Source organism: Maylandia zebra, linkage group LG3 (assembly GCF_041146795.1).
Source record: "Maylandia zebra isolate NMK-2024a linkage group LG3, Mzebra_GT3a, whole genome shotgun sequence".
NCBI lineage: Eukaryota > Metazoa > Chordata > Actinopteri > Cichliformes > Cichlidae > Maylandia > Maylandia zebra.
The window spans coordinates 59,035,198-59,061,134 of NC_135169.1; the positions used below are offsets into that span (position 1 = coordinate 59,035,198).

A 25,937-nucleotide genomic window follows, 5' to 3' on the forward strand; every position below is an offset into this window, starting at 1 on the left:
CAGTCACAGAAATGTAGACTTGTAGTTATTACTGCAGTATGGTCACAGCAGATACTGATAAACATGTATTATGAGGATGGATGATCAAGGTTACTACGGTTTACTACGGTTACTTTACTTGGTCGCCGTGTGAATTTCTTTGAAATGAACCAAATTCTTTTATTTGTTGGTTGTTGCATATTTAACCTCTACAGTCAGGAAAGGAGGAGATGAGGCCTCAACAATGTTGGGTTGTAGCTGTGCTTCAGGTTAGAGTGAGTGTCCATGGAATAAATGTAAGTCAGTGAACTGGAAACATGACTGTGTTCAAACTTTGTTTTCCTTTTTATAATGAGTCTAATCAAAGGTGGACAGAAGTATCTCCACTTTGACTTTTCTGTGTCACCATCAGAGCTTCTGCACAGTGTGGAGAAAGATCCAGAAGCAGAGCTGGACTGCAGACAGCCAGTCAGAGCAGCTGTGTACAAAGTAAGACTGAACATCTGTCTGCTGATGGACTCATTTCTGAAAACTGGACTTCTTGTGTTGTTCAGACATTGAAGAGTTTTCTTTCTCTTTAGTCTCATTGTTTTTCTTTCTTTCAGCAGATGTTGGTCTGCAGGAGGTTTTAGATGAACATAAGATCAGTCTGAGGAGGAGATGTGAACGTGTGACTGAAGGAAGTGATGAAACAGGAAGTAGAACCCTCCTCAACACCATCTACACTGAGCTCTACATCACAGAGGGACAGAGTGAAGAGGTTCATACCCAACATGAGGTGAGGCAGCTGGAGACAGCTTCCAAGATGGACGCCCTCCATGATGCTCCAATCAGGTGCCAGGACATCTTTAAAGCCTTACCTGACCAACAGAGACCCGTCAGAGTGGTTCTGACCAACGGCGTGGCTGGTGTTGGAAAAACCTTCTCAGTGCAGAAGTTCACTCTGGACTGGGCAGAGGGCTTGGAGAACCAACATGTCAGTGTGGTGGTTCTGCTTTCATTCAGGGAGCTGAACCTGATCAGAGATGAGCAGTACAGTCTTCTGGAGCTGCTCCATGTTTTCCATCCAACATTACAGAAGGTCACAGCAGAGAAGCTGGCTGTCTCTCAGCTTTTGTTCATCTTTGACGGCCTGGATGAAAGCAGACTTTCATTGGATTTCACCAACAGGAAGCTGCTCTCTGATGTCACACAGAAGTCATCAGTCAGCCAGCTGCTGACAAACCTCATCCAGGGGAATCTGCTTCCCTCGGCTCTCGTCTGGATAACTTCCCGACCTGCAGCAGCCAATCAGATCCCTCCTACATGTGTTGACAGGCTAACAGAAGTACGAGGCTTCACTGACGCCCAGAAGGAGGAGTACTTCAGGAGGAGATTCAGTGATGAAGAGCTGTCCAGCAGAATCATCTCCCACATGAAGACATCCAGGAGCCTCCACATCATGTGTAGTATCCCAGTCTTCTGCTGGATCACTGCTACAGTTCTGGAGCACATGTTGACTACAGAGCAAAGAGGAGAGCTGCCCAAGACCCTGACTGACATGTACTCACACTTCCTGCTGGTTCAGACAAAGAGGAAGAAGAACAAGTACCATGAGGGACGTGAGACGAGTCCACAGGAGCTGACGGAGGCTGACAGGGAAGTTCTTCTGAAGCTGGGGAGGCTGGCATTTGAACATCTGGAGAAAGGAAACATCATGTTCTACCAAGAAGACCTGGAGCAGTGTGGTCTGGATGTAACAGAGGCCTCGGTGTACTCAGGAGTTTGTACAGAGATCTTCAAAAGAGAGTGTGTGATCTTCCAGAAACCAGTCTACTGCTTTGTTCATCTGAGCATTCAGGAGTTTCTGGCTGCTGTCTACATGTTCCACTGTCACACCAACAGGAAGACAGAGGTGGTAGAAGGTTTTCTAGGGAATTTCCGAGAAGAATACAAAAACAGATCTTTTTTTAAGAACATGTTCAAGTCTTATAGCTTCCCATCAATGGATGTCTTTTTGACTAAAGGCATGTATAAATCCCTCCAGAGTAAAAATGGCCACCTGGACCTGTTTGTTCGCTTCCTTCATGGCCTCTGTCTGGAGTCCAACCAGAGACTCTTAGTAGGTCTGCTGGGTCAGACAGAGATCAGTCCAGGAACCATCCAGAGAGTCATCAACAACCTGAAGGAGATGAACAGTGATGAAATCTCTCCTGACAGAAGCATCAACATCTTCCACTGTCTGATGGAGATGAACCACCTCACATTATTTCAGGAGATCCAAGAGTTCCTGAAGTCAAAGAACAGATCAGAGAAGTTACTCTCTGAGATCCAGTGCTCAGCTCTGGCCTTCATGCTGCAGATGTCAGAGGAGGTTCTGGATGAGTTGGACCTGCAGAAGTACAACACATCAGTGCTGGGACGACAGAGACTGATTCCAGCTGTGAGGAACTGCAGAAAGGCTGGGTGAGTCCAGATGTGATCATTAACATCATTGATCAGTGTAGGTTAGTAGTTTAATGTTGAAAATAAAATCAGATTGTAACCACAAAGTGTTTGTGTCCGTACGCTGCAACCTTCCACACCATTCCTTTATTGTACAGACTCAGCAGCAGCTCCATGGATCCCAAATCCAAGAGTGGAGAACAGATTTGAAGTGTGTCACATCCATGCAGTCACAGCTGTTTCCACCATGTTTCCACTGATATTAATCCTGTTCAATGACACGTTTCATATCAGTGAATATGTTCTTTAGGACGTCCACTGACATGTTTAAGTGTCCTGCTGGAAATCACTCAAATCATCCATGAAATCCATGAAAAATCCTTTTAGTGTTTCTAACTTCACCCTCTGTCCTCTCTCTCTCTCCATCCTCCTCACTGCTTCTTTCACTGATAATCACACAAACATCGTATTCAGCTACAAAATAACACAATAATATCATCTGATGATCATTATTATAAGAGCAGGATCCATATTTGATATCAGAGTAACACACTGCTTGGTTATGTGCAGTCATCATCAGTGACTGTGGGTCAAACAGAAGCTCTCTGATTGGTTGCTGACCTTGGTCACCTGTCCACTCTCACCTGTTTGTGTTTGCTCTCTCTTTGCTGTCTCCATCCTCTCTCTCCTTTCTCTCCCTCTCTGTCTTTGTACGTCACTTAGGTCCAATGGAAACAGTGACATTTACAAACCAATCAAAGACAAACTGATCCATGTCAGGTTATAACAATATTCAAAGTGAATACAGGCTGCTGCTGGACACAGACAGGTAACATCATTTTGACTTGCTGTCACCTGGATCTGGACTCATAAACACTGAAGCCCTGAACAGGAATACAAATCATTTTCTGCCAACTAGCGACACAGCAGCAGATAATGGCTCAGAAAGCTCAAATGAGCCAATCATTTCTGTGTTTAGTTCCCCTGAAATCAGATCTGATATCAGCAGCTCTGAGTTCATTCATCATTATTGTCCAGTGATGAGATTTCTGCTCCGTTTGGTAACAGTCAGCAGGTTTTTCCTGCGTGTGGACGTGAACAGTCGTACCTGACAGCAGGTAGCAAACAGAGATCATCTTTCCAGCTGGAACTCTTCACTGAGCTGAACTCATTCAAAATGTTCTGGAGTCAAAACAGGAAACAGTCCAAATGTGTGTCTTCACTCTGACTCTGGATCAGATCTCAGTGACAGACTGTGGACATTATGGAAGCCTAAATGTGACACCATCTTCCTCCTTCATCTGCAGATTAAAGCCAAACAAAGATTCTCATTAAAAGTCTGCAGGTCTGAGAGAGACTCAATCGTTGTGTCATGTCAAACACAGTAAGAGGAGCTGAAGCACAGATGTGAAGAGCAGATTCATCAGATTATGACCTCACTCTGTTTTGTCTTCATATACATTCAGTCTCTGTTTATAATGCAGATTTTCTGCTTTTATAATAACACATTTTATATTTTCTATCATCACAGACTGACTGAGTGTCTACTCTCAGAGACTCACTGTGAAGTTGTGGCCTCAGCTCTGAAGTCCAACCCCTCCCATCTGACAGAGCTGGACATGAGTAGAAACTACAACCTGCAGGATTCAGGGGTGAAGCTTCTATGTGCTGGACTGGAGAGTCCAAACTGTCGACTGGAGACTCTGAGGTGAGTTCACTGACTGCGGCTGTTGTTGTTTTTCTATATTTCATGTCTTTGATGTTTGAAACTTTCTTTAGTTCCTAAATGTTCAGGATGTGTCTGAAGACAAATGTGAAGAAGTTTGAGTGCTTTCAGAAATGTTGTCTTTCCAAACGACTGAACAACAGTTTTTCCTTTTGGCTCCAAACAGAAGTGACAGACTTGAGCAGGGTTCATTTAAAGGCTGACAGAAGTGGAGTGGTGACGGGGAGATGTTTGACAGGACAGTGTTTCAGCCTCCACAGGTTCATGTTGTGCTCCATCAGTCAGTGAAGATGAAGTCGGTGCTGATGAGGCTGTAGAGTGTGTGAGGGATGTGAATGAGGATGATGAAGATCTGATGATAGCAGATAAAAACAGGCTGCAGAGACTTTGAGCCATACAGGGCACACAGTGTGTGTACAGAACAGCTGAAACCATTATGGAGGCCTCACTGGGATATGGAAGCATCACAGTACAGCTTCAGTGAAGCATTAAAGTCTCTGATATGAGATGAGAAATGAAGCAGCCAGAGCTTTTTCATGAGTGGAAATCCACTGTGACTGTGAGCTGCTGCTACAGCCTCCAGATTAGCCAGCAGCTCATCCTGCTCAACATTTCCTCACCAACTTTAATGGAAGTGTGATGTTTTCAGCTGGAGTGATGGTCAGGGTGGCCTCCCTCTCCTCTTCTTCTCCTCTTCCTCTTTCATTTGTAAAGCCACTTCTGCTGCTTTCATTCATTTGGAAGTCCTGTAGCTGAGTTTGGGAGAGACTAACAGCCTCGGCAGCAGAGGGGAGAAAGGCTGTAACTGTTGGGTCTGTGTTTCCACAAGCCCCGCTAATTCTAGAGACTTATTCATCATGAAGAAAACAAGACAGTCGATCGATCCATTACTTGCGCAAGGGAGGCCTCGTCTGTGTCCAGCACGACAATGACCCCAATGGTGGCCTCCTCTCGCTGCCTTTTATTGACAATCTTCAAACAATAGTTTACAAAGCACCTCCCCTTGCAACCCCCCTTTGGTTACATAGACAAGGCACTGTATGTAAGTGTGTGTGTGTGTGTGTGTGTGTGTGTGTGTGTGTGTGTGTGTGTGTTACCTCCTGCTGACCAAAGGGTCATAAACCCAGGAAGTTTACATCAAAAGAAACAGATCTTTCAGATAGGATGTATCTACAATAAAACCTCCCCCAGCACAGAGTGGTTGGAGAGGTGGCCAGGATCAAAGGGATGGCTTTGATCCTACTGCTTGAACTAAGACTGTACAAATTTAAGAAACACAATGGCAACATTCAACAATTAGACTTAACATTTCCCTCCTTTTTGTCATTGTTCTTAAATTTCAACTTATGCACCCTTTGTTTGGACAGTGTCAGTATAGATTTCATTCATACACAGTAAACTACATCCTATACATAAGCAAATCAGTATCAACAGTCCAAAAACAGGAATTAATTTTTTCAAAAGAAGATGCCACCAAGGACCAGACGGTAACCAAGCTATCCAGCCTTGTGGCGGATCTACTCCTGTCGTGCAATTCATTATGTATTTCTTCAAGTAAACAACTGAATGTCAAAGGTCAAACAAGAAGAATCATCATTCTCAAAAATCATATGTCACTACAATCCAACTGTATACAGACATAGGTATTTAAACGCATCAGTTGACTTTATTGTTTGTCCATATGGCTCTCAGCTAACTTCAAAGCTGCAGCCTGGTCAACACCCTTCTTTATGACTCCTATCAACCCCCCAAATCTTTTCACTGTAGGCATCCTGTGGGGGTTAAAGTCAACTGGTGAATTATCTGCATTTACAACTCTTCTCCTGTCCTGTTGTCACCACAGAAAAAGCTTTGTAAAGGAAATTGGATCAAGCTGTTTTGAACTTCTTGGCTCGAAACCTCAAGTGTTCATGATGTAATGTAGACAAAAGGCTTCTCTGTTTACATCCTTCTTGCAGAAGACAAAAGAATAGGTGATGTTGCCATGTTCCATGGTTGATCTCCAACTTGGGCTAATCCATTGTCCTTCATACACATAGGCAATTGGCCTGTTTCCAGTTCGTTTAGCTGTTCAATGTCCTGCAGCAGACGAGCAGGTCTGTCTCACCAGAGCAGTTCACCTTCCCAGCTACTGGTGAATCAACCTTCCATTCAGGTTCAGAGCAGTTGAAAAGTTGGCAGTGTTCCCGGATGTGTTGCTAAAGCAACCAGACAAACTGCCTCGCTCTCAGTGATGCTATAGGGCCACAGTCCAGAAGAATGTGTAGCCAGTGGCATCACAAGCATAACCATTGGTCTCATTCTTTATGTGAGCGGTTGTGTTCTTAAACTGCCACCAGTAGTTGTTGAAAACCCATGCTGGTACTGGGTGTGGTTTGCTCTGTTCCAGTGCGCTCCCTGTCATCCCACTCAGGGTCCACAGGCACAAGAAGATGCACAGCACATTCCCAGCCATTCTGATGAGTACCTGTGGCTCAGTTGGTTTCTTCACCGGATTGAGACGAGGGGCCCTGGAGGCTTTCCCCCCCCTTTGTTCCCGGTCTTCCTGCCACTTACTCCGAGCTGGCCTGGATGTGTGTCACCTTCTTGCAGTGCGCTTGATATATCCAAGTGTTCCTTCCAGCAATCTTCACTGCTGTGGTCGTCGTCAGCAGCATCCGATATGGACCTTCCCACCATGGACTGGACCAGCACTTCCTCTCCATGGCCTTATCAACATCCAATCTCCAGACTTCAGACTCTGCTCCTGCGGAGAAACAGAATCATCTGGCAGATCATTTGTTCTCATGACTACTTTACTTTTAAACATTTTCAAGCATCTAATCTGCTAATACGCTCTCTCTTCTGCTTTTCTATCATCACTACAGAAGACTGGAACTCTAAATGCTCTAACATGTGTAATCTCAAAGAGTCAGACCATTCTCTGTTGGAGTAATCCTCATGTACTTATTCTATACAGTCTAACCATGTCCTGCCTGTCTTCCTAAATCTTAACTTTACTATTCCATTAGTTCTCTCTGCCTGCAAAAGTTTTTTTTTTTAAAAAGTATTTAATAATCCTAGAATGAGTATAACGACTGCTCATTTCCCTCCTGTTTGAGACATGGCAAAGCCAATGGCTCAAAATAGCAGCAGTCTTATACAAATTATCAGGCAGTACTGGTTTATCACACAGATAAAAAATCATCCTGCAAGCTTGCTCCCTCTGTAAGTCACAACTGTTTTCCTGCTGTAGGTGAGTGGGCCTGCATGTCTGCTGATGCTGTACTGATAAAAGGTTAACACCATGTTTAACTACAGCTGCTTCTTTTGTGATCTTATCTGCAAAAACTTTCCCTAATGCAACTGGATCTTTCCCTCACATGTGTGCTGCACATTTACAAACGGCAATTCCACTGGTTAATAACACTGCCTCCAGCAGATTTTGCAAGAGTTTGGTGTGTTCTGCAGGTTTCCCTGTAGAGGTTGTCACACCTCGTCTCACTCACTGCACTACAAAGAAATGTACAGTAGCAAATGTATACTGCCTATCAGTGTATATTGTCTCTCTACAGCTTTACACACTTCCGTTAAAGCTAGCATCTCTGCTGCTCAAGCAAATATGAAACATGCTAGTTGTCCTACATAGATAACTCTCTCTCACTGTCTGCTACAGTAAAACGTGTTCTAGTCTGTCCCTCTGCTGTTGTAAAACTCAAACCATCAGCAAACCAAACCTTTCCCTCAACGAGTGGCACATCTATTAAGTCATCCCTCAGCTTACACTTCTTCTCCTCGCGCTCTCTACACTCATGAGAAGTGCCCTCCTCCGTTGGCAAAAAGGGTTGGACAGATTCAGAATTGTGCACCACTTTATGGTAATATGTGTGGTTGTGAGAGTAACATTAAAGACAAGTGTCTTGTAGGTGTCAGAAATGTAAGTTTAGTCTGCAGTAGTAGACATCTACCTCGTGTGGAACTAACAATGTCAAAAGGTGAAATAAACTATTGAAACATTGTACAGCTTAAACTGCTGCACATACTGATCTCACGCATGGAGGTAAAGCACGAGCAACTAGAGCTAATCTTTTAGGATAGTAAGTTACTGGCTTCACTTGTGGAAAAAGTGCTGTTAGTTATTTTACAGTCACCTGGCATTTGTGCTGTTCACAGAACCACAAGTCCATCGCTGGACCTCCTCTGCGCTGTCACTTTCTGGAGCTTGGCACGCTCCCTCAGGTTCCATTTTCCAACGCTGCTGAAGATTTAACCCTAGAACACTATCGCTATAAATAGTAACACGATCACTAATGCCGGGTGATTTTTACCCGATATAATATAACCAATGAAAAGTAATCAAATATATCAAAATATGACAACATGACAAATTAGAGTGGTCTTCTTTTACTTTCAACTGTGCCATGTCTAACAAAATGAAAAATAAAACTCCTAAAACAAAATAATGACTCTGGAAAGCTGGTCTTTGGTCCACCCATTCCTGGGACATTTGAGACTTCCCTGGTGATGGCACAGGCTCCTCGACACGCAAACAGCTTAGTTGTCTTCCTTAACGTCAACGTCGAAACTCTTTCATCCTTTGGAAGACCAGTAACACAGCTCTCTGTGCTGAAGGTGATCTCCGATCCTCCTGAAAACTCTCTCCTGGCCTCAGCTTCCATCTTGTGGACGATCCTCTCAGTCACTCCTTCTCATCATGGCACCTCACGATATCTACAAATTAAAAAATGACACTCCTCTCGCCACACGGCTTTCGCCATGTGTCAACTCCCCAATGAGACATGTACAAGAGTGTTGCACAGTCTCCCTAAAACAATCTCCAAGGTTTGTCCCTTGGAGCAGCTTCACTCCAAGCTGTAACCCTGTGTAAAAACATTAGTCAGCATTGAAATGTTCAGCTTGTTTAGCTCCCAGCTCCTGTATCCTAGAAGACAAAGTCTTAAAATTAAAACAACTTCACATTTGCAACCAACTATAGATCATAAGAGTAATAAAGTATTCAGCATCACAGAGACAAGTATCATTGCAGGTTTATTCTAAACTCATTAAACTCCTACTTTTCCCCATAATTTGTTCCAAATTATTTAACATCTCACCGTCATTCCACATTGTAATCAGTGACGTCCCTTAAGTTTGTTACTCACCATGAGCCCAACAGTGTGGTCAGATAATGGGCCCCGATGTAACTATTCTGTAACCACTGCACATCTGTTCAATTGTCACTCGTCTGTCTGTGCTGAATCCTTTACAAGCACTCTTAAAGAAAAACAACATTAGCCAAACACAAGGTTCATCCCGGTTGTCAGGTGTCGGCCATCCAGATTCCAGAGGAGCTGTGAAAAGTCATAAAGTTAACACTCGCTGTGGAAAAAGTAACAATGGTCTCATCACAGTATGTCTCACACTGCATTCATTTCTTCCCTGTAACATTCTCTCAAAAACACAGTGTAATTTCATCATCAACATATAGCCTGTAACTACAGTTCTCTTCATACAAAATCTCAGTAATCCTGTGGTAGAGAAACATCATTAAGTTGTGTCCTGCTGTAAACCACATGATCAAATCACATGATTAACCATCTGCTGTAAAGAGAAATGTAAATGTTAGCGCTGCGCAGGTGTGTACACACTTTCTCACAGTAATCTCTGTGAGCAACACAAGGTAGTGAATGACACACACATGGTAAATTCACAGACATAGAATTTAAACTAAAAAGGTTAAATTTTCAGAGTTCACATAGTCATGTGACCCAAGTTTCCTCCTGTGGTCTCCTTCTGCTCCTGCAACAGAGACACCCACAGAGACACATCCACACCTTTGTCAGGTGGGGGTTGACTTCACACAATGGTGTTAAGTCAGTCAGTCTTGTCAGCTTTTGTCAGTCAGTCAGTTTCCCATTTATTTTAAAACTCTTACTCATTCACTCAGTGATTCCTTCTTTTGCTAATTGTGGAAATTATCGTCGCATCCGTTTCCACGCTCAGCAAAACAACGTCATTTCAAAAAGAAAAATAATTTAGACTGGATTTTCTCGCTGAATCCTTTTGGACAGGAACTTGTCTCAAATAAGTGGATTTCTCCTGAGCCCATTTTAACTTTGGAGAAGCTCACTTTGCAACAGTTTTCTCGACGACGCTTCGATTCTGATCGTGCTCAAACAGAGATCATCAAACAAAACTTTCAGTGCACCATGAAAGTAACAAAATAAAAGAAAGAAAATAAAGGAAATCAAAGGAAAGAAAGGCCTTGTTTAAGTCATGACACGTGTTCTTCATGCCAGGGGGATAAATCGTCACAACCCAATTGGCAGGCTCAACTTAAATAACAAAAGACAAATCAAACAGCCAGTTTAATCTCAAACATTCATCCAATCAGCCATACACACAACATACAGCATAACCCTGTTGTCTTAGCACATAATAAGTTTTAGTTCTCATGTAACTAAATGTGTGCCATGGTAAAACTTCTTCACACACCAGAAACTCACAATCAGCTCACTCAGCTCACTCATTTAAGACCTCTCATCTATGATGCAACCATCTGTCCTCCTATAATATTCAGTCCACTAGTCTATGTATCACTTTCATCTTACTAGTGACTTGGACAAGATGACAAACAGAATCTCATGCTTAAGATGCTGTCTGGTCTTCATGAGTATCATTTATGTGTAAATGCATGTAGGGTTAGTATAGTTACTGCATTTTCAGTATGTTTTTGTGTTCTTCTCTCATCACACTTTCATTATTCTCATCACTGCTTAAAACAACACACATCTCTCTCTGTTTTTTTTTCTTTAACTGTACTTTTCTCCAAAACAGAAAATAGCATTACAGCTGTTTCAGACTGAGAAACACCAAACACTCTTCGTGCTATCATTCATCCACACAACTATTTTATTTCTTTTTGTCCACTGGGCAGGTGACCTGCAGAATCACGTCTGCCCCAGCTGGATACCTTTCACACACACCATGACGTCAGACACACTCACGGACTGGATCAGGAGAAAAACTTTCTTCATCTTCACACTCTGGGACAGAAACACCATATGTTTTTTTGTTTGTTTGTTTGTTTGTTTTGTGTCAGGGATGGATATGTAGTTGTAACGTTTGTGTTCACTAACTTTACTTTCTGTTTCCTACCCTGCCCAGTCTGTCTTGGACTCAATGCTTCTCCCAATGTCTCTCCATACTCAGCCTCTGCTCTCTCACGCTCTTCTCTGGCTCTACTTTCTGCTAACATTCTTGCTTCTCTCCTCTTCTGAACCTGCTCCAGCCACAACTTAGCAATTGCTAACTGCAATTCCTTCCTCTGCTTCGCTTTACCTGTTTTACCAGCTACACTTACAGCTATTCTTTCTACCAGCATTTTACACTGAACTTCCACTAATGTCCCTTCAAATCCACATTTCTTACGCCAACAACCTACATACTGCGTGCTGCCTGGTAAAAATTTCTCCATAAATTTTAAATCTCCTTCTAAGGCAGACTTACACATTTTATTCTCCATTAACAATCAGCCACACTCACGCAGACCACGTCTGGCCCGCACACACACACAACATAGGCCTATCGCTTGCGTCTGCACGCACAGCTAGCGCTCTCTGTTGAAAACTCTCAAACGCCCCAAATGGCGGAGATTCCGGACTCCTTCACGGCGGAGACGCCGAACCTAGGTTATCTCCACGCCCCAAATGGCGGAGAACTCTCTACGCCCCAAATGGCGGAGAAGCCTGCGTCTCTCTCACGCGGCTAGCGCGCTCCCGGACTCACGTTTAACGCACAGCCCGTAGCCGCTCTCTAAGGCCTTCTGTACTCACTGTTTGTTTACGTTCATGGGAAGAGCCTCTGGATCCCGTCAATCGTCATCCATCCCGAGGGGAGGTCAGGAGCAAACTTCCCGGCCTGGTGGCAAGCCAAAAACACCAGGGCTTTACGTCAATCATCCCAGACGTTGCGGTGGCGTCCTCTCCCTCTCCTCGGTGGATGCAATGTGTTAGGCTCCGGCTCCGAAGGACCAAATAAATGTTGGGTCTGTGTTTCCACAATAGTGATGGGTCGTTCGCGAACGAAATGGCTCTTAGAGCCGGCTCTTTGACGTGAACGACGCGAGCCGTCACGTGGGTTTTTTTTTTTTTTCTTTCTCTCACCCTCTCTCTCGCACTTTTTTTCCGCTTCACTCTGCACGCGGGCCTTGTGCTTTACGCTGGGCAGAGGGGGGAGGGGCGGTAGTTACACTCAGTAGCACAGGAACAGAGCCAGAGAGAGAGAAAGAGAGGCAGGGACAACAACATTAGAAAGGTATAGTAATCATCCACAACTATTTTCGGTTGCAGATGATAAAGGATTGAGAAAGTTTATTCATGCAGGTCCATATGACAGAGAATATGCATGTTCTTTTAGTTTTCATATTATAATTTATATTTAATTGTGTTGTGGTTTGCAGTGTTTTGTGTTCTTTTCACTTTAAATTTGTAAAAGGAAAAAGCTGAAAATTTAAATAGTTAAAACTTGAAATGTGAATAGTTGATTTTTGTATTATATGATTTATTTATTACATTTTATGTGGAGTGAATAAATAAAAGTATATTTACGGTGGCCCCTAGAGACAAAGCACGAACTCTGAAGCATGTACAAACTCCAAAACACGTAAAAACTCCAAAACATGTAAAAACACGTACAAACTCCGAAGCACATAAAAACTCAAAACACTTACAAAAGACAACAGAAGTGCTCCAGGATGCTGGGCGCAGTGTTGAGCCTTTGTTATCTTGTGGCTACACAAGCCAGCAAGTACCAACGACCGGATTTGGTGTGTGGTAATAACAGGTAAATGAACTTTTTTTTTAAATTATTTGAATATATATATGAGTGCCTGTGTATAAATACACAAACAATACACACATGCTTTCAATTGTGTAATTTAAGTGATCTAGTAGCTCTGCTTTGGAAGTTCAGTTCATGCTAGAAATGTGTTTTGGAGTTTGTACGTGTTTTGTCTCTAGGGGCCACCGCATATATTTATATATAAACATATATAAATAAAACCACTTGTTTTTACGTTAGTAATTCCTTTTGTGCATAATTTTATATTATTGTTAATAATAAATTAATTAAAGCAACAAAACAACCTGAAGAGCCGGATCTCTAAAAAGAGCCGGAAATCCCATCACTATTCCACAAACCCCGCTAATTCTAGAGACTTATTCATCATGAAGAAAACAAGACAGTCGATCGATCCATTACTTGCGCAAGGGAGGCCTCGTCTGTGTCCAGCACGACAATGACCCCAATGGTGGCCTCCTCTCGCTGCCTTTTATTGACAATCTTCAAACAATAGTTTACAAAGCACCTCCCCTTGCAACCCCCCTTTGGTTACATAGACAAGGCACTGTATGTAAGTGTGTGTGTGTGTGTGTGTGTGTGTGTGTGTGTTACCTCCTGCTGACCAAAGGGTCATAAACCCAGGAAGCTTACATCAAAAGAAACAGATCTTTCAGATAGGATGTATCTACAATAAAACCTCCCCCAGCACAGAGTGGTTGGAGAGGTGGTCAGGATCAAAGGAATGGCTTTGATCCTACTGCTTGAACTAAGACTGTACAAATTTAAGAAACACAATGGCAACATTCAACAATTAGACTTAACAGTAACACCATCACTTTACTCTGTTCTACCTGTCACATCATTTTATCAGGAAACAAATATGCTCATGTTTTTACTATGTTTGTCTTGAAGATGTAAGAAGATCACATGGTGCTTTTTATTATTGTGTTGGTTTGTTTGCTGTCTCTTGGATGGAGCCCAGCTGTGCGTGGCCCCTGGGCCTGTGGTCAGAGTGTGTGCTGGATAATCCGGCCCAGGATGAGGCTAAACTGACATGGGATGAAATGTCTGTCACATAATTGAGCTTTGTGAGAAATGTACGACTTTAATGTGAAACATTCAGTTTTTTCTCTTGTTGTGTTTGAAGCAAAGTTACAGAGGTTTGATTACAGACACAGCTGAGAGTTTGTAATCTGTCATCATTTTAAAAGGTTTACATTTCTTCAGTATATCCACATTTGCAGCTGGTACCTCAACCTCCACTTGTCCAACACAACTGCTGTCCACTGCCTCCATGACATTGTGATTTTGCTGTTGGTCTTCTGTCAGATCTTCATCAATCACTTCTGCACGGGGCACACCTTCAGACTCTGCAGCTGCATAACGAAAGCCTGTAAGATAAAATTAGACATAAGGTAAATGTACACCAATATTCCAATGACAGGTGTGTGATTCATCTGGAAGTTATGTGCGGATTAGTGTACAGTGATAGCAATTTAGTATGTTTTTAGAGGGGGGGGGGGTTGTTTACCTCCGATGGGTGCTCTTTTTCGCTTCCGTTGCGTACGCCTTGCGTGCCGGTCCGAGTCTGATACAGGTATGTCGTCATGCCCCATGTGCAGTGTTGGTGCCCAGTCTGGATTTGTTACATCCATTTCATATGCTGGTTTGCCTGCAATAATGCCAAATCATAAGCTACTCAGTCGACATGATGTGGTTCTGCAGCATCACACATTAGCATGTTTTATCTCATTATCTATGACCTCAGCACGTTGAAAATCACACTAAAAGCCTTTCAAGAGTGATATGAATTAATTTAGAACTCACCGGAAAGAAAATGCCGTGAGCAAACCAACAAAAAGCTGGGGATTGCAGAGAACTCGATATCCGCTCGTCTCACCGCTGCAATCCAAGCCTGACGTCTTTGTTTAGTAATATCGGATACATGGGATCCCTCACGTTGCCTCCAGGACGGAAAACGATGAAAAGAGAGCCCGTTATCCAGCTTCTTGCCTTCACGATCGTGTGATCTAACGTTGCAACCGACAACACAACACGTACGATCCATAGCTGAAATGGTATCCTTTGGCTGGCCTACTGTCATGGCGGAAGGGGGCGTGGCCCATCTCCCGTGACATCACGCTCCAAAGCCCTATAGGTGGGAAAATGTACCATGTCGACCAATCAAAAATGATATGGAAACATGACATTTGGTTGTTTAGCAAAAGGGGGAAGTTTTAGGAGTGACCGGCAAGAGAGAGCGAGTGAGCGAAAGAGAGAGAGAGTTTTGATACGTGAGAGATTTGTGACGTTTACCGTGTTTGGTCTCAAGTTAGTTTGTTGTCTTGTGTATTTAGTGTGTAGCTGTTGTTTTGTTTTGTGTGTCAGTTCTACTAGTGATGGTCACAGTTGCTGCCTTAAAGCCAACAAAGGCAGATTGCAGTGTAAACGCTGAGTGACACACCTGCTGTCAGACCTGCAGGTTTATCCCTGTGCTGTTCTCATATGTGTTAGAGTGACACAAACTATTGTTTGACACCTGATTGTTCTGTAAATAGTTTGAAATGATTATATGAAAAACGTCTGAGCCTTGGCTGCATTTTTTGGTAAATAGTACCATATAACTTTGTTGTTTGCAAAACGTGTGCGTATTTTTAAAAATGTACAATCTCTATTTGCATTTCAAGTTATGAAGATGATTCGTTAAACATGTGTGTGGTTTTTACAGTCAAAATATCACTTTCTACTTGTATTTTAAATTTTGTCTGAATTTAGATAAATTGTGCTGATACAGTTGGTCAAAATGAGAAAATAACAGATTGGCAAGATAAACTGTTTTTAAAGGTAAAATATAGAGGCCACATCAAAAGTAGTCAAGAAGGGTTAAAGGCTAAAAGCAAAGTTGTCACCAAGTACTGTTTATATTTGTGTGTATTGCTGCAGCTTTTTTGAGTATTAATTTGGTGCCTTTGTGTGAAATAATGGTATTGTGAGTGATCCATATAGTCACAAAGAATAGCCACTTGTTTCTGTGCTACCAAAGTTCCCCGGCTTTCATTCAAAATGTGTTTATCGTCAGCACCTGCACATTAAACTACTTAAACATTATAAATGTCTTCAAGCTCACACTGAGGCCTGTGGGGTACTATCAGCCACTGAGACAGTACACACATTTATATGTGTTTGTATATGAATATTTCATACTTTAAGACTGCCTGTTTATTTAAGGGAGATGAACAAAATACATTGGAATTGTACAAAATAATATCATGGATGATAAATTAAATAGATTTTAAGTAGATGCTTGTGCATTCTTAAAGTCTTATATGTTGAACTGGACTATGTGATCTGTTCAAAGCCTTAATCTTAATTTGAAGTGAAATGTGCATTTTGAGTTTATACACTATGTATATAAGGCGACCGTTTCCTTTTGCAGTATTTTTGTGTGGTGTACTTTTCTATGTCTTAACAAAAGGGGAACAAAGGTGTTTAAGTTCACCTAGGATGATGTGTTTTAATTTTCACATGGTCTTGCTTGAATTTGACCCTGACAAAGGCGTATGAACTCTGTCAGCTGTTTGGAGTTTCCATTTTCTAAACTTCTACATTCTGAACCTTCTTCAGCTCTGAACAGATGATGAAACACTGAATGATTTCAAGCTCACACTTTGTCTAATAAACTTACATCTTTCATTCTTTATACAGATTGATCTACTGTGGTTTGTCAGAGATCAGCTGTGATTATCTGGCAGCAGCACTGAAGTCCAACCCCTCCCATCTGAGACAGCTGGACCTGAGATACAACGACAAGCTGCAGGATTCAGGAGTGAAGCATCTGTGTGGTTTCCTGGAGAGTCCAGGATGTGGACTTGAAACTCTGAGGTCAGTCAGCATGTTTTAGTTGTGCTGAGATGAATATGATGTGAAAGTTGTGCTGACACTAAACTGCAGACATCAGGCTGATATTATACTGATCCACACTGAGGATCTTCATGGTAAAGTCTGTTTTCTTCTTCTCTGGTTTAGTCCATTGACTGCAGCAGAACAATGTTCACATTTCAAACCTTCAAAGAAGAAGAAAAATCCTCCACTGGATAATTCACTGTGAAACTCTCCAACTCTTCATTCCACCTTAAAGTCTGTCTGACACTGAAATCCAAAGCAAAATGTGCGTTTGCTTTACAGACAGCAGTCCAACACAAACATACACACATCATCCGAAACACAGTCCAACATCCAAATCTCCTCCACTGCCAGCATGAATGATGGGAAAGAGAAGGAGGAACACTCTGACATTCAGGGTTAGAATGAGTTTCATGAAGCAGACTGTGAAGATCAAAGCTGCATTAGAAAGCTTACATGAATGAATGAGTGGACAGAAGTGGACAGAGATCATCTGAAGCACTTCAAAGGCTTTAAATCAGCACATTTCTCTTTATTCTTTATCAACTCTGTTAGTTTCTCTCAGTGTTCTGTGGAATGAAGCTAACAGCAGGCTAATAAGATGCTGACCAATAGGTTTCTATTAAAGGTTGTAATTTGTATATGAAAAAGTGCTTTGGCTCAGCAGGGATCAGCTTACAGGTAGAATACAGCTGCTGGATGGGATTAGCATGTCATAGCTATCTACCAAACTGCTAACTGGGGGATTTCAGGCCATCTATGGATCATTTTTGCTAACTGTTTATTCAGCTTAGGCTCACAGGGCTGCAGCCTGTGCCCTGGCTGTCATAGGGCAAGAGGCGTGGTCCACCTGCACAGGTGAGCAGTCCATCACAGGGCCAACAGAGAGAGACAGAGAAGCACTCTCTCACATCCACACCTACAGCCAATTTAGAAGCACCAATGAACCTAAGCAGCATTTCATTGGACTGTGGGAGAACATCCAACCTCCACAGAAAGGCCAACAAGCTTCAACCTACAACCTTCTTGCTTTAAGGCACTAGTGCGAACCACTTTTCCCCATTTCAGCCCAAATCCTGCATCTTCCTGTTTTTGACTCCAGGCCAGCTCCACTAACACTTTCTCATCAGACACTGCCACCTAGTGGAGGAAGTCTTAGTTCCATTTGAAGCTTCAGATGACAGTTAGTTCCTTTACAAAGAGGTGGAGGTGGTGGGGCCACAGCACCATCATCACTGAGTGCCATAGGACACTTAACCTTTGTTTCCATATGCTGGGAACTTCCTGTTGTTCCAAGGAGGACTGGAAAATGTGTGAAAATCTCCCAGTCAGTTCCTCACAGCACACTTCAATCATTTCCCTCCCACAGCATCAGGACCAGGGCTTTTTCTCTCTTTGGTCCCACTAAGAGATTTCAACACAAACACCTCATCAGTGGGACTCTCAGAGCTACCAGCCCTTTGCTACAATCACAAAGCTCTTCATTGAAATCAATGATATCAAAGCTGGAATCAAATGAGTCCAAGTCTTCTGCTGATTCAGCATCACATTCATCTTTGCTCCTTGTCCTGCATCCCCACCATGGACTTCATTCCTTTCCAAGCCAGCCTTGAGTGTCCTTTATTCAGCTCATCCTCTGCTTTACTTTTACACCTGATTTTAGCTGCTTTATCTCTCTTTCAACAAGTTTCTGTGCCTCAATCTTTTTCTTCTCTCCCTCATAACAAGACAGCTTCTTCTGCCTGAGAACATGTTGGAGTGATTTACTAATCCAGGGCTGCTTATTGGGGAAAATACTTCCTGTTTCCAAAGTAATCCCCATTTTTCCCAGAAAGAAATGTAAGTAGAAATCGATGATCTAAGTGAGAACATGAGCCTTTAAAAAGTCCCAGTGGGTGCAGTCAAAGCAGTCCCTCAGTCCCAGTATAGAGTCTTTGGTTCAGACTGGAACAAGTGTGTGCCCAGTTTGAGCTCTCTTCAGTCCTGTGACCTGACAGACCCAGAGGGGCCATCACATCACATTTAGAAGCTCCCCTAATGGAGCCACAACACATGTCCAACACTTAGTCTGTCTTGTTGGACCAACTGGAAGAAATGATTCAAGGACTTAGTCACAGAACAGAGATTCAAATCTCCAAAATCCAACTGGCTGCATCAGGACATATAGTCTGAAACTCTGCACAGTTTCCTGTTTGAAGCTGCTTCCTGTTGGCTTCAGCTGTTTGGAGTTTCCATTTTCTAAACTTCTACATTCTGAACCTTCTTCAGCTCTGAACAGATGATGAAACACTGAATGATTTCAAGCACTTTGTCTAATAAACTTACATCTTTCATTCTTTATACAGATTGAGGAGCTGTGGTTTGTCAAAGATCAGCTGTGATTATCTGGCAGCAGCACTGAAGTCCAACCCCTCCCATCTGAGAGTGCTGGACCTGAGCTGGAACAACCTGAAGGATCCAGATGTGAAGCAGCTGTCTGATCTTCAGCAGAGTCCAGACTACAGACTGGAGACTCTGTGGTCAGTAGAGTGATGGAGTGAGTGGGTGGTGCTGTCAGCAGTATTGTACTAAACACAGTCAGTATGAAACAAAGATCCAGTGTTTCCTGTAAAGCTGCAGCTTCTCAGTGAAGCTGTGAGAGGAGAATGGTGACAGGCTTCATGATTGGACACAAGCACTTCCTGTTTCTGACCTTTATGGTCACCATGGTAACGGCTGACACGCTCTGATCAAACGCTGTCAACAGCCAATCAGCTCTCTGAACAAAGCAGCACGCAGACCAATGACTGCATTCGTTTCCAAGTTTAAAGCAGTGAAGAACACAGTCTGTAGGTGAGGAAGAATTTAGTGAGAGCAGATGTTTGGATGGAATTCCTCCAGTTAACAGCTGGAACCGTCCATCTGGATTGTTGGGCTTGTTGTTGGGGTTCCTACAGAGCTCAGAGTGGACACACCAAGGTTCTTCTAATGAATGAAAGTCCAAACTCAAACTAGGAGGGAAAAACATCTTCATCAACTTCAATAAAAATCCAAAGATTAGAAAAAGTGAAGCAACAATGAGTCCTAGTACAGTCCCAGCACTGAAGTCCCTGCTGCTCTTTATACTGGATGTGCTGCATCACTGACTGACAGCTGATGAAGAGTCTCTGGAAACACTCGTTTATCTCCTCTGCTCTTCCTTCTTCTCTCTGCAGGTGGAGGCTATGATGGTAAACAGGACGGTGTGTGTGCTGAGAGAGGAGGAGCTGTGTCCTGATGATCCAGAGAGGTTGAAGCAGCAGCAGCTTGTGTGTAGAGACGCTCTGACTGGGCCATGTTACTGGGAGGTGGAGAGGAGAGCTTCATCCAGCAGTGACTGACAGAGGAATGAGAAGAAGTGCAGATGACTGTCAGTGCTGCAGAGTGAACTGCTCTGAGAACAGCTCCACTGTCAGACACAATGTAGAGTCCAGCATCATCCCTGTGTGTCCCTCTGGATCTGACAGAGGATCATCAGTGTATCTGGACTGCTCTGCTGCTGCTCTGTCCTTCTACAGTCTCTGCACAGTCTCTGTCTGACTCTGGCTTCAGACCCTCCTGGATCAAACTCACCTGGAAAGACTTTCAAACATCACTCAATAGATTTGAATACAGAATATATTTGATATATACTGTAGATGTACTGTAGAGTTGCAGTTTGTCACTTGTAAATACAGTCTGTGAGCAGCTGTGAGCTGAAAGATCTTTCTAGAAACAGGAAATGTTTTCACTCTTCTGTTGCTTTTTCATATATTTCCACAACATTAATATTGATCCCACCTGTCTCACCTGTTTCATGCTTTTATACATAATAACAGGACACGTGTGATCTGAGCGCTGCTCTGGTTGCTGTGCTGCACGTCTTCATTTAGATAACAGAGACATCTAGTGGTTCAGAGGGAGAACTGCAGGAGGCGGAGCTGTGTTTTAGCATGGAAAACTTTTTATCTTTTAGGCGCAGATACAAATATGACAAGTATCAGTGTGAGATACAAAAGGTCACATCAGTCAGCAGAGGGAACAGTGATCACACAGCAATGTAAGAATAGAAACATAACAGTGAATCTGGACATGTATACAGATGGAAGCAAACAAACAGGATGTAACACTACATTAAAGCCACAAATGTGAAGAAAACAAACACAAAGGAAAATATATTTGATCTCAGGAATCCAAATCAGATGCTTTAGAGCAGGGGTCGGCAACCCTGGGCACGCGTGTCACAGCTGCCACGTGAAGGGTTAACTGATGGCACGACCATAGCTGGACTGGCCATCGGGCATACCGATGATGATTTTTCGTTTTTAATGGGCCGATGATGTTTTTTTATTTTTTTGTAACGGTATAAACAATGAAAGATGGCGGATTGGCCGGATGCTGGTCGATGTGTAAAAATAAGTCAGTTGTTTGGTGGTGGCTTTGGCGGAGCTTCCACAGAGGCAGCAGGTGGATGAGGGAAAGGGGAGGCAGGAGGAGCAGAGACCTGAGGCGGCCGCCGGTCCGAGTGTCAGGTGAACTGAACTTCAGGTAAGAAGTTATGACCTGCAGTCTGTCTGGGTCAGATATAAACCAAGTTTAGGTGCAGTTTATTTTCCTTGTGCTGACTTTTTACAGTCAGTTATAATAACTCCCACTCAGAGGAGACCAGAGATCACATTAACATGTGTGTCTCTGTATTAAGAAACATGACATATTGGCCCAGTTTATTTTTCTTATCATTGTTGTGAGGAGACCATAAATAGCATTTGTATTTTCTGTTGTACAGTTCATTTGCTGTTATGGATAAAAAGTATTTCTTTGTTTCAAAGTAGCTGATAAATATTCGTTGATAGCTGCAAACATCTGCGCACAAATATAATCCTATGAAGTGGTTCTATATAGTGTGTAATTTATTGCTAATGCAATCATATGGCACATTGACTTCTGAGGAAATTTTAGATGCACTCATCATCAGAAAGGTTGCCGACCTAAACCAGGGGGTTTAGAGCATCTTGGAGTTTTTGTGGTTTGTTTTCTTTAAGTCATTTCACAGATTTTCTCTATAATTTCAATTCCTTGAATAAAACAACAAATTTAGGGGATGATTTTGTAATCCGACTTTATGTATGAAAGATTTGACTAAACATAAAACAATCTTCCAACTCAGTCGTCATTCTTATCTTGTGAAATCAAACCAAACGTTCTGTTGTCTCTAAATCAGGGATTGATGAAATCTTTGGTTGCATCCATTTATGAACATGTTCTCATTCATATTAAATCGTAGTCTAAGTCCTTCTTTAGAGGGATAAATGTCATTCATTGTCTTCAAATGTGTTTCTGTTGTTTTGGGGGGAAGTTTGAAGTCCATTGTTCAAAGTCTGTTAATGAAACTTTATGAAGTTTATGTAGGATGTTTTTCCTATTTTGTATTTGTTTGAATTATGATGTATTTCTGACTCTTGCTGCCATGATGCCAGGTCTCTCTTGAAAACAACATTTTTAATCTCAATTAAATTTTCACCTGGAGAAATAAAGATGATAATAATAATTTTGTCTTCAGGGAATCATTTCTCTGTAAAACAGCTTCTTCTGAAACTCTTGTTACATTTCTTGTTTATTGTTTGCTGGTTTTAGAAAAATGTCATCGTCTCTGTGTGAACTTAAACTCTACATGTGGTGTCAGCTATAAACGAGCTCTAGAGTCTAATAACGATGCTTTTATTATTGTCTGGTATCCAACCTAACCCTGGGCCTCTGGCTGAATGTGAAACACCAGCACTTCCACACACAAACTGCAGAGGGCACTTCTGCTCCTGCTTGTGCTTAGAGGCATGAGAAGTTAACATTTATGGGTGATAAAATCCTTTTTCTATATTTTTAACATGAGAATATCAGTTTTCCATCTTGTGTTCCAGAGTAATCGGACAAAAGACAAACGTAGAACAAGGAAAAAAGAGGCCAAGTGTCTCACCTATAAAACAAAATGACTGTTTTCTGAATAGTCTCACACAGATAAACATTTGCAGGGAATACCTTTTCCTTCAAAACAAACGTCACAGACTGTGTTTTTCTTTACTGATTGTATTTGAGTAGAAACTCAGATTAAAATGGCATCAGTGCTCATAAAATGATTTAACTGTAAAAGTAGGTGTAGTGGATCACTTTGCATAGATCTAGATAAAAGTGCTGTAAGCAAAGACTACAGTGGTCATTGAGCAGCTGTTCCTATAATGTGAATCTGGGATAAAGGCACAGATTATTTGTTTGCCTTTGTTTCCTGGTTCTTTCTTTCTTATCCAAATGGAAAAAGAGAGCATAAAAGTACTGTTTACAAGCAGCTTATCTATCTCATTGTGCCCACTATCATAAAATCTTGGTTGACTGAGCACTGAGCCATCTACCACTCGAAATTGAACCTGTGTGGGACAACAACAAAGTCCAGTATACTAAGTTTCAGTAATGTGCAGTTTTTTCTGTGGAAGATGTAAATCTAAATAGATGTCCTATTGTATGCATAATATACCACTGAACTTTATAAAACAACTTCTAAAAGCAAATTTCGATTTATTTTAGATTTTCTCAAATCCAAACAGTGCTAAAAGCATGCACACAGTCAAATATTTTTCATACGAGGTGCTGAAGGTTCTGCAATGTTCTGTCAGTGCGCCCCAGGGCAGCTGTGGCTACAATGTAGCTGCCATCACCAGTGTGTGAATGTGTGAATGATGTATCTGTGGCTTTTTGTCACACTTGGAAACCACGGTGTTGTGCAGCTATTTGCCTTGTTGCAGGGTTTTTAAAAAACTGCAGTTTTGATTTTAGTGAAAGACACCGTCTCATGACTCATTGAGTGCCGCGACTGACAAGCCAATCCGTGGCCTGCAGTCTGACGATGTCACATTTCCTGACTGCTTGGAACCCCGACTAAGTCGTCCTGTAGCCCACATCATAATGTTTCCATCTCTCTGCTTGACTGCGGGGATGCTATTTTTTTGCATCACACTCCTATTTCAAAAGGTCAGTTAAAGCCACATAATTGGAATTTGGTTTCATCTCCCCACAGCACTTTCTCCAAAGTCTTCCCTGAATCATTTAGATGTTCACTGGCACTTGAGATGGGCCTATACATGTTTCTCCTTGAACAGGTAGCTACCCTATGTTAGCCTAGCTTTCTATCACTGATGCTCTGTGTGTATGCTGCTGCCTCTCTCTCATGTTACTTAAAAAATTAACCCCACAGCTTCAATAACCGTATCTAAAAATCTCTCAGTGAAAGTTACGGTTGTAGGTTTGGAAACATTTTGGGGTAGCCAGTGTTAAATAGAGACAGGGGCACATTCTTTATCTAGTCATTGTAATGAAAGAAGCACATTAAAAACTATATGAGAGTTTGCTTTTAACAAGCATGTAATGACTCTACTTAGTTTAGGTAGTCTTAGGGAGTCAAACTGAAAGTAGCATTTTGTGGATGTTTTCCCTGCTGCCCGATCCCATCAGTCTCTTAAAGCATCATTTTTATGCGCCCTGGTGTGACAGTGGTTTCATGGCGCTACAGGTTACCTGAGCACATCAGGTATATTACGGTTGAAAACCAGTGCCCGGCCTTCCAGTGGGTGTTCGACCCCTCGTGCACAGCTCAGGAGTCTAAACGACCCAGCAGTTATGGACATGTGTGTTTTTGGTGTGCTGTCCCTCGTTCTCCCTGCTTGCAGGTATATCTGTGTGTGTGTGTGGATGCCGGAGTTTCTGAGAGCACCTGTTTACAGGCACCTTCAGGCCTAGTGGGTGTGGCCCTGCCAGGTGGTTGGCCACACTTGAAGACCATCACACAGCTGATCAAGCCTTGTCGGAGGAGCTACTTAAGAATGCGGTGGCGCTCTCTCTGACGCTGGATCATTGCGTGACTTCACGTTAGTCTCTCGGCCAGTCAGTACGGATAGTCTGCTGCATTGTATGTGTCTTACGGCTGCCTGTTTGTTATCTCCCCAGGAGAAGCGTGGAGACGAGAGGGCAGCGAGCACGGGGTGCTCAGACACTGAGGAGCGGAGACAAGGAACACTAGCACTGGGAAGAGGACATTTCACGGGAGTCGGGAACGCACTGCGGATTTATTGTTATTTTCCATTCACTGTAAATAAACGCACTGCTTGCATTCAGAGCTCCGTGCCTGGCTCCTCCTTCCTCACATCCCCACGGTTGACGCTGGCCAACCGTGACAAATAGCTTTTCTTAGATTCATTATTAGTTCAACATTGACAAATAGTAGTTGACTAATATCAGGAGCCAAAAAGAAAACAAAAAACAAACTAAATAAATATTTCAGACGCTGAAAATAAATTATTACGGTTGTTTAAATTTGCTGTCAGCAAGTTAGGTCTAATGCATGTAGTCAATCTAATGAATCAATATTACATGTAAAAAGTACAGAACTGAAAATGAAACTAAAATATAACGGTAAATGAACTGGTTCTTGTATAAAACCTTTCTACTCTCTACAACTTGCCTCATTCATGCACTCACTTTTTTCTATGCTTTTTCTCTGTAAGTGCTTTCTATCTAACATTAATACGCATTCATCCTCCCGATGGATGCATCGGAGAGCAACTTGGGGTTAGCGTCTTGCCCAAGGATATTTGGCATGCAGGCTGGAGCAGGCGGGGATTGAACCAGCAACTTTCTGATTAGTAGGTTTCCTGCTCTACCTGAGCTACAGACACCCCAATTTGTGGTGCTCTGGAAACAACACGTTCTCATCCCAACAGGTAACGATGCTATGTGACAAATCATCGGTATGTGTAAATGTGTTTTTTGTTCTAATCATGAATCGCTTTGTAAAACAAGACCTGATAGGGTTAAGGTTAAAGTTATGGTTAGAGTTAATGTTAGGGATAGGGCTGGAATGGACGGCTGGAGCCTCTCCTCCAAGTGTGTGTTACTGCCGCCATCAGCATTCTGTTGTATTCTGTTGTCTGCTTTTCTCTGTAAGCGCTTCGAGCCTGTACTTTTTTGCTTTAGCTGAGTAATGAAGTTGAATCAGTACTTTAACTTTCACTGGAACAATAGTATTTTTACTTCTACTTAAGTGGAG

The 25,937-nt window shown here is 42.5% G+C and overlaps 1 protein-coding gene across 1 annotated transcript; it reads left to right on the plus strand.

Moving 5' to 3' along the window:
• Positions 1 to 371: 371 nt before the first annotated feature.
• On the plus strand, positions 372 to 4,115 carry LOC143416851 (protein NLRC3-like; the record flags this gene model as incomplete). Its single annotated transcript, XM_076882519.1, has 3 exons — positions 372 to 468; positions 585 to 2,424; positions 3,935 to 4,115. Coding segments are annotated over 3 exons (2,118 nt in total), but the record flags the coding sequence as incomplete, so codon positions are not given.
• Between the last annotated feature and the right edge of the window lie 21,822 nt (positions 4,116 to 25,937).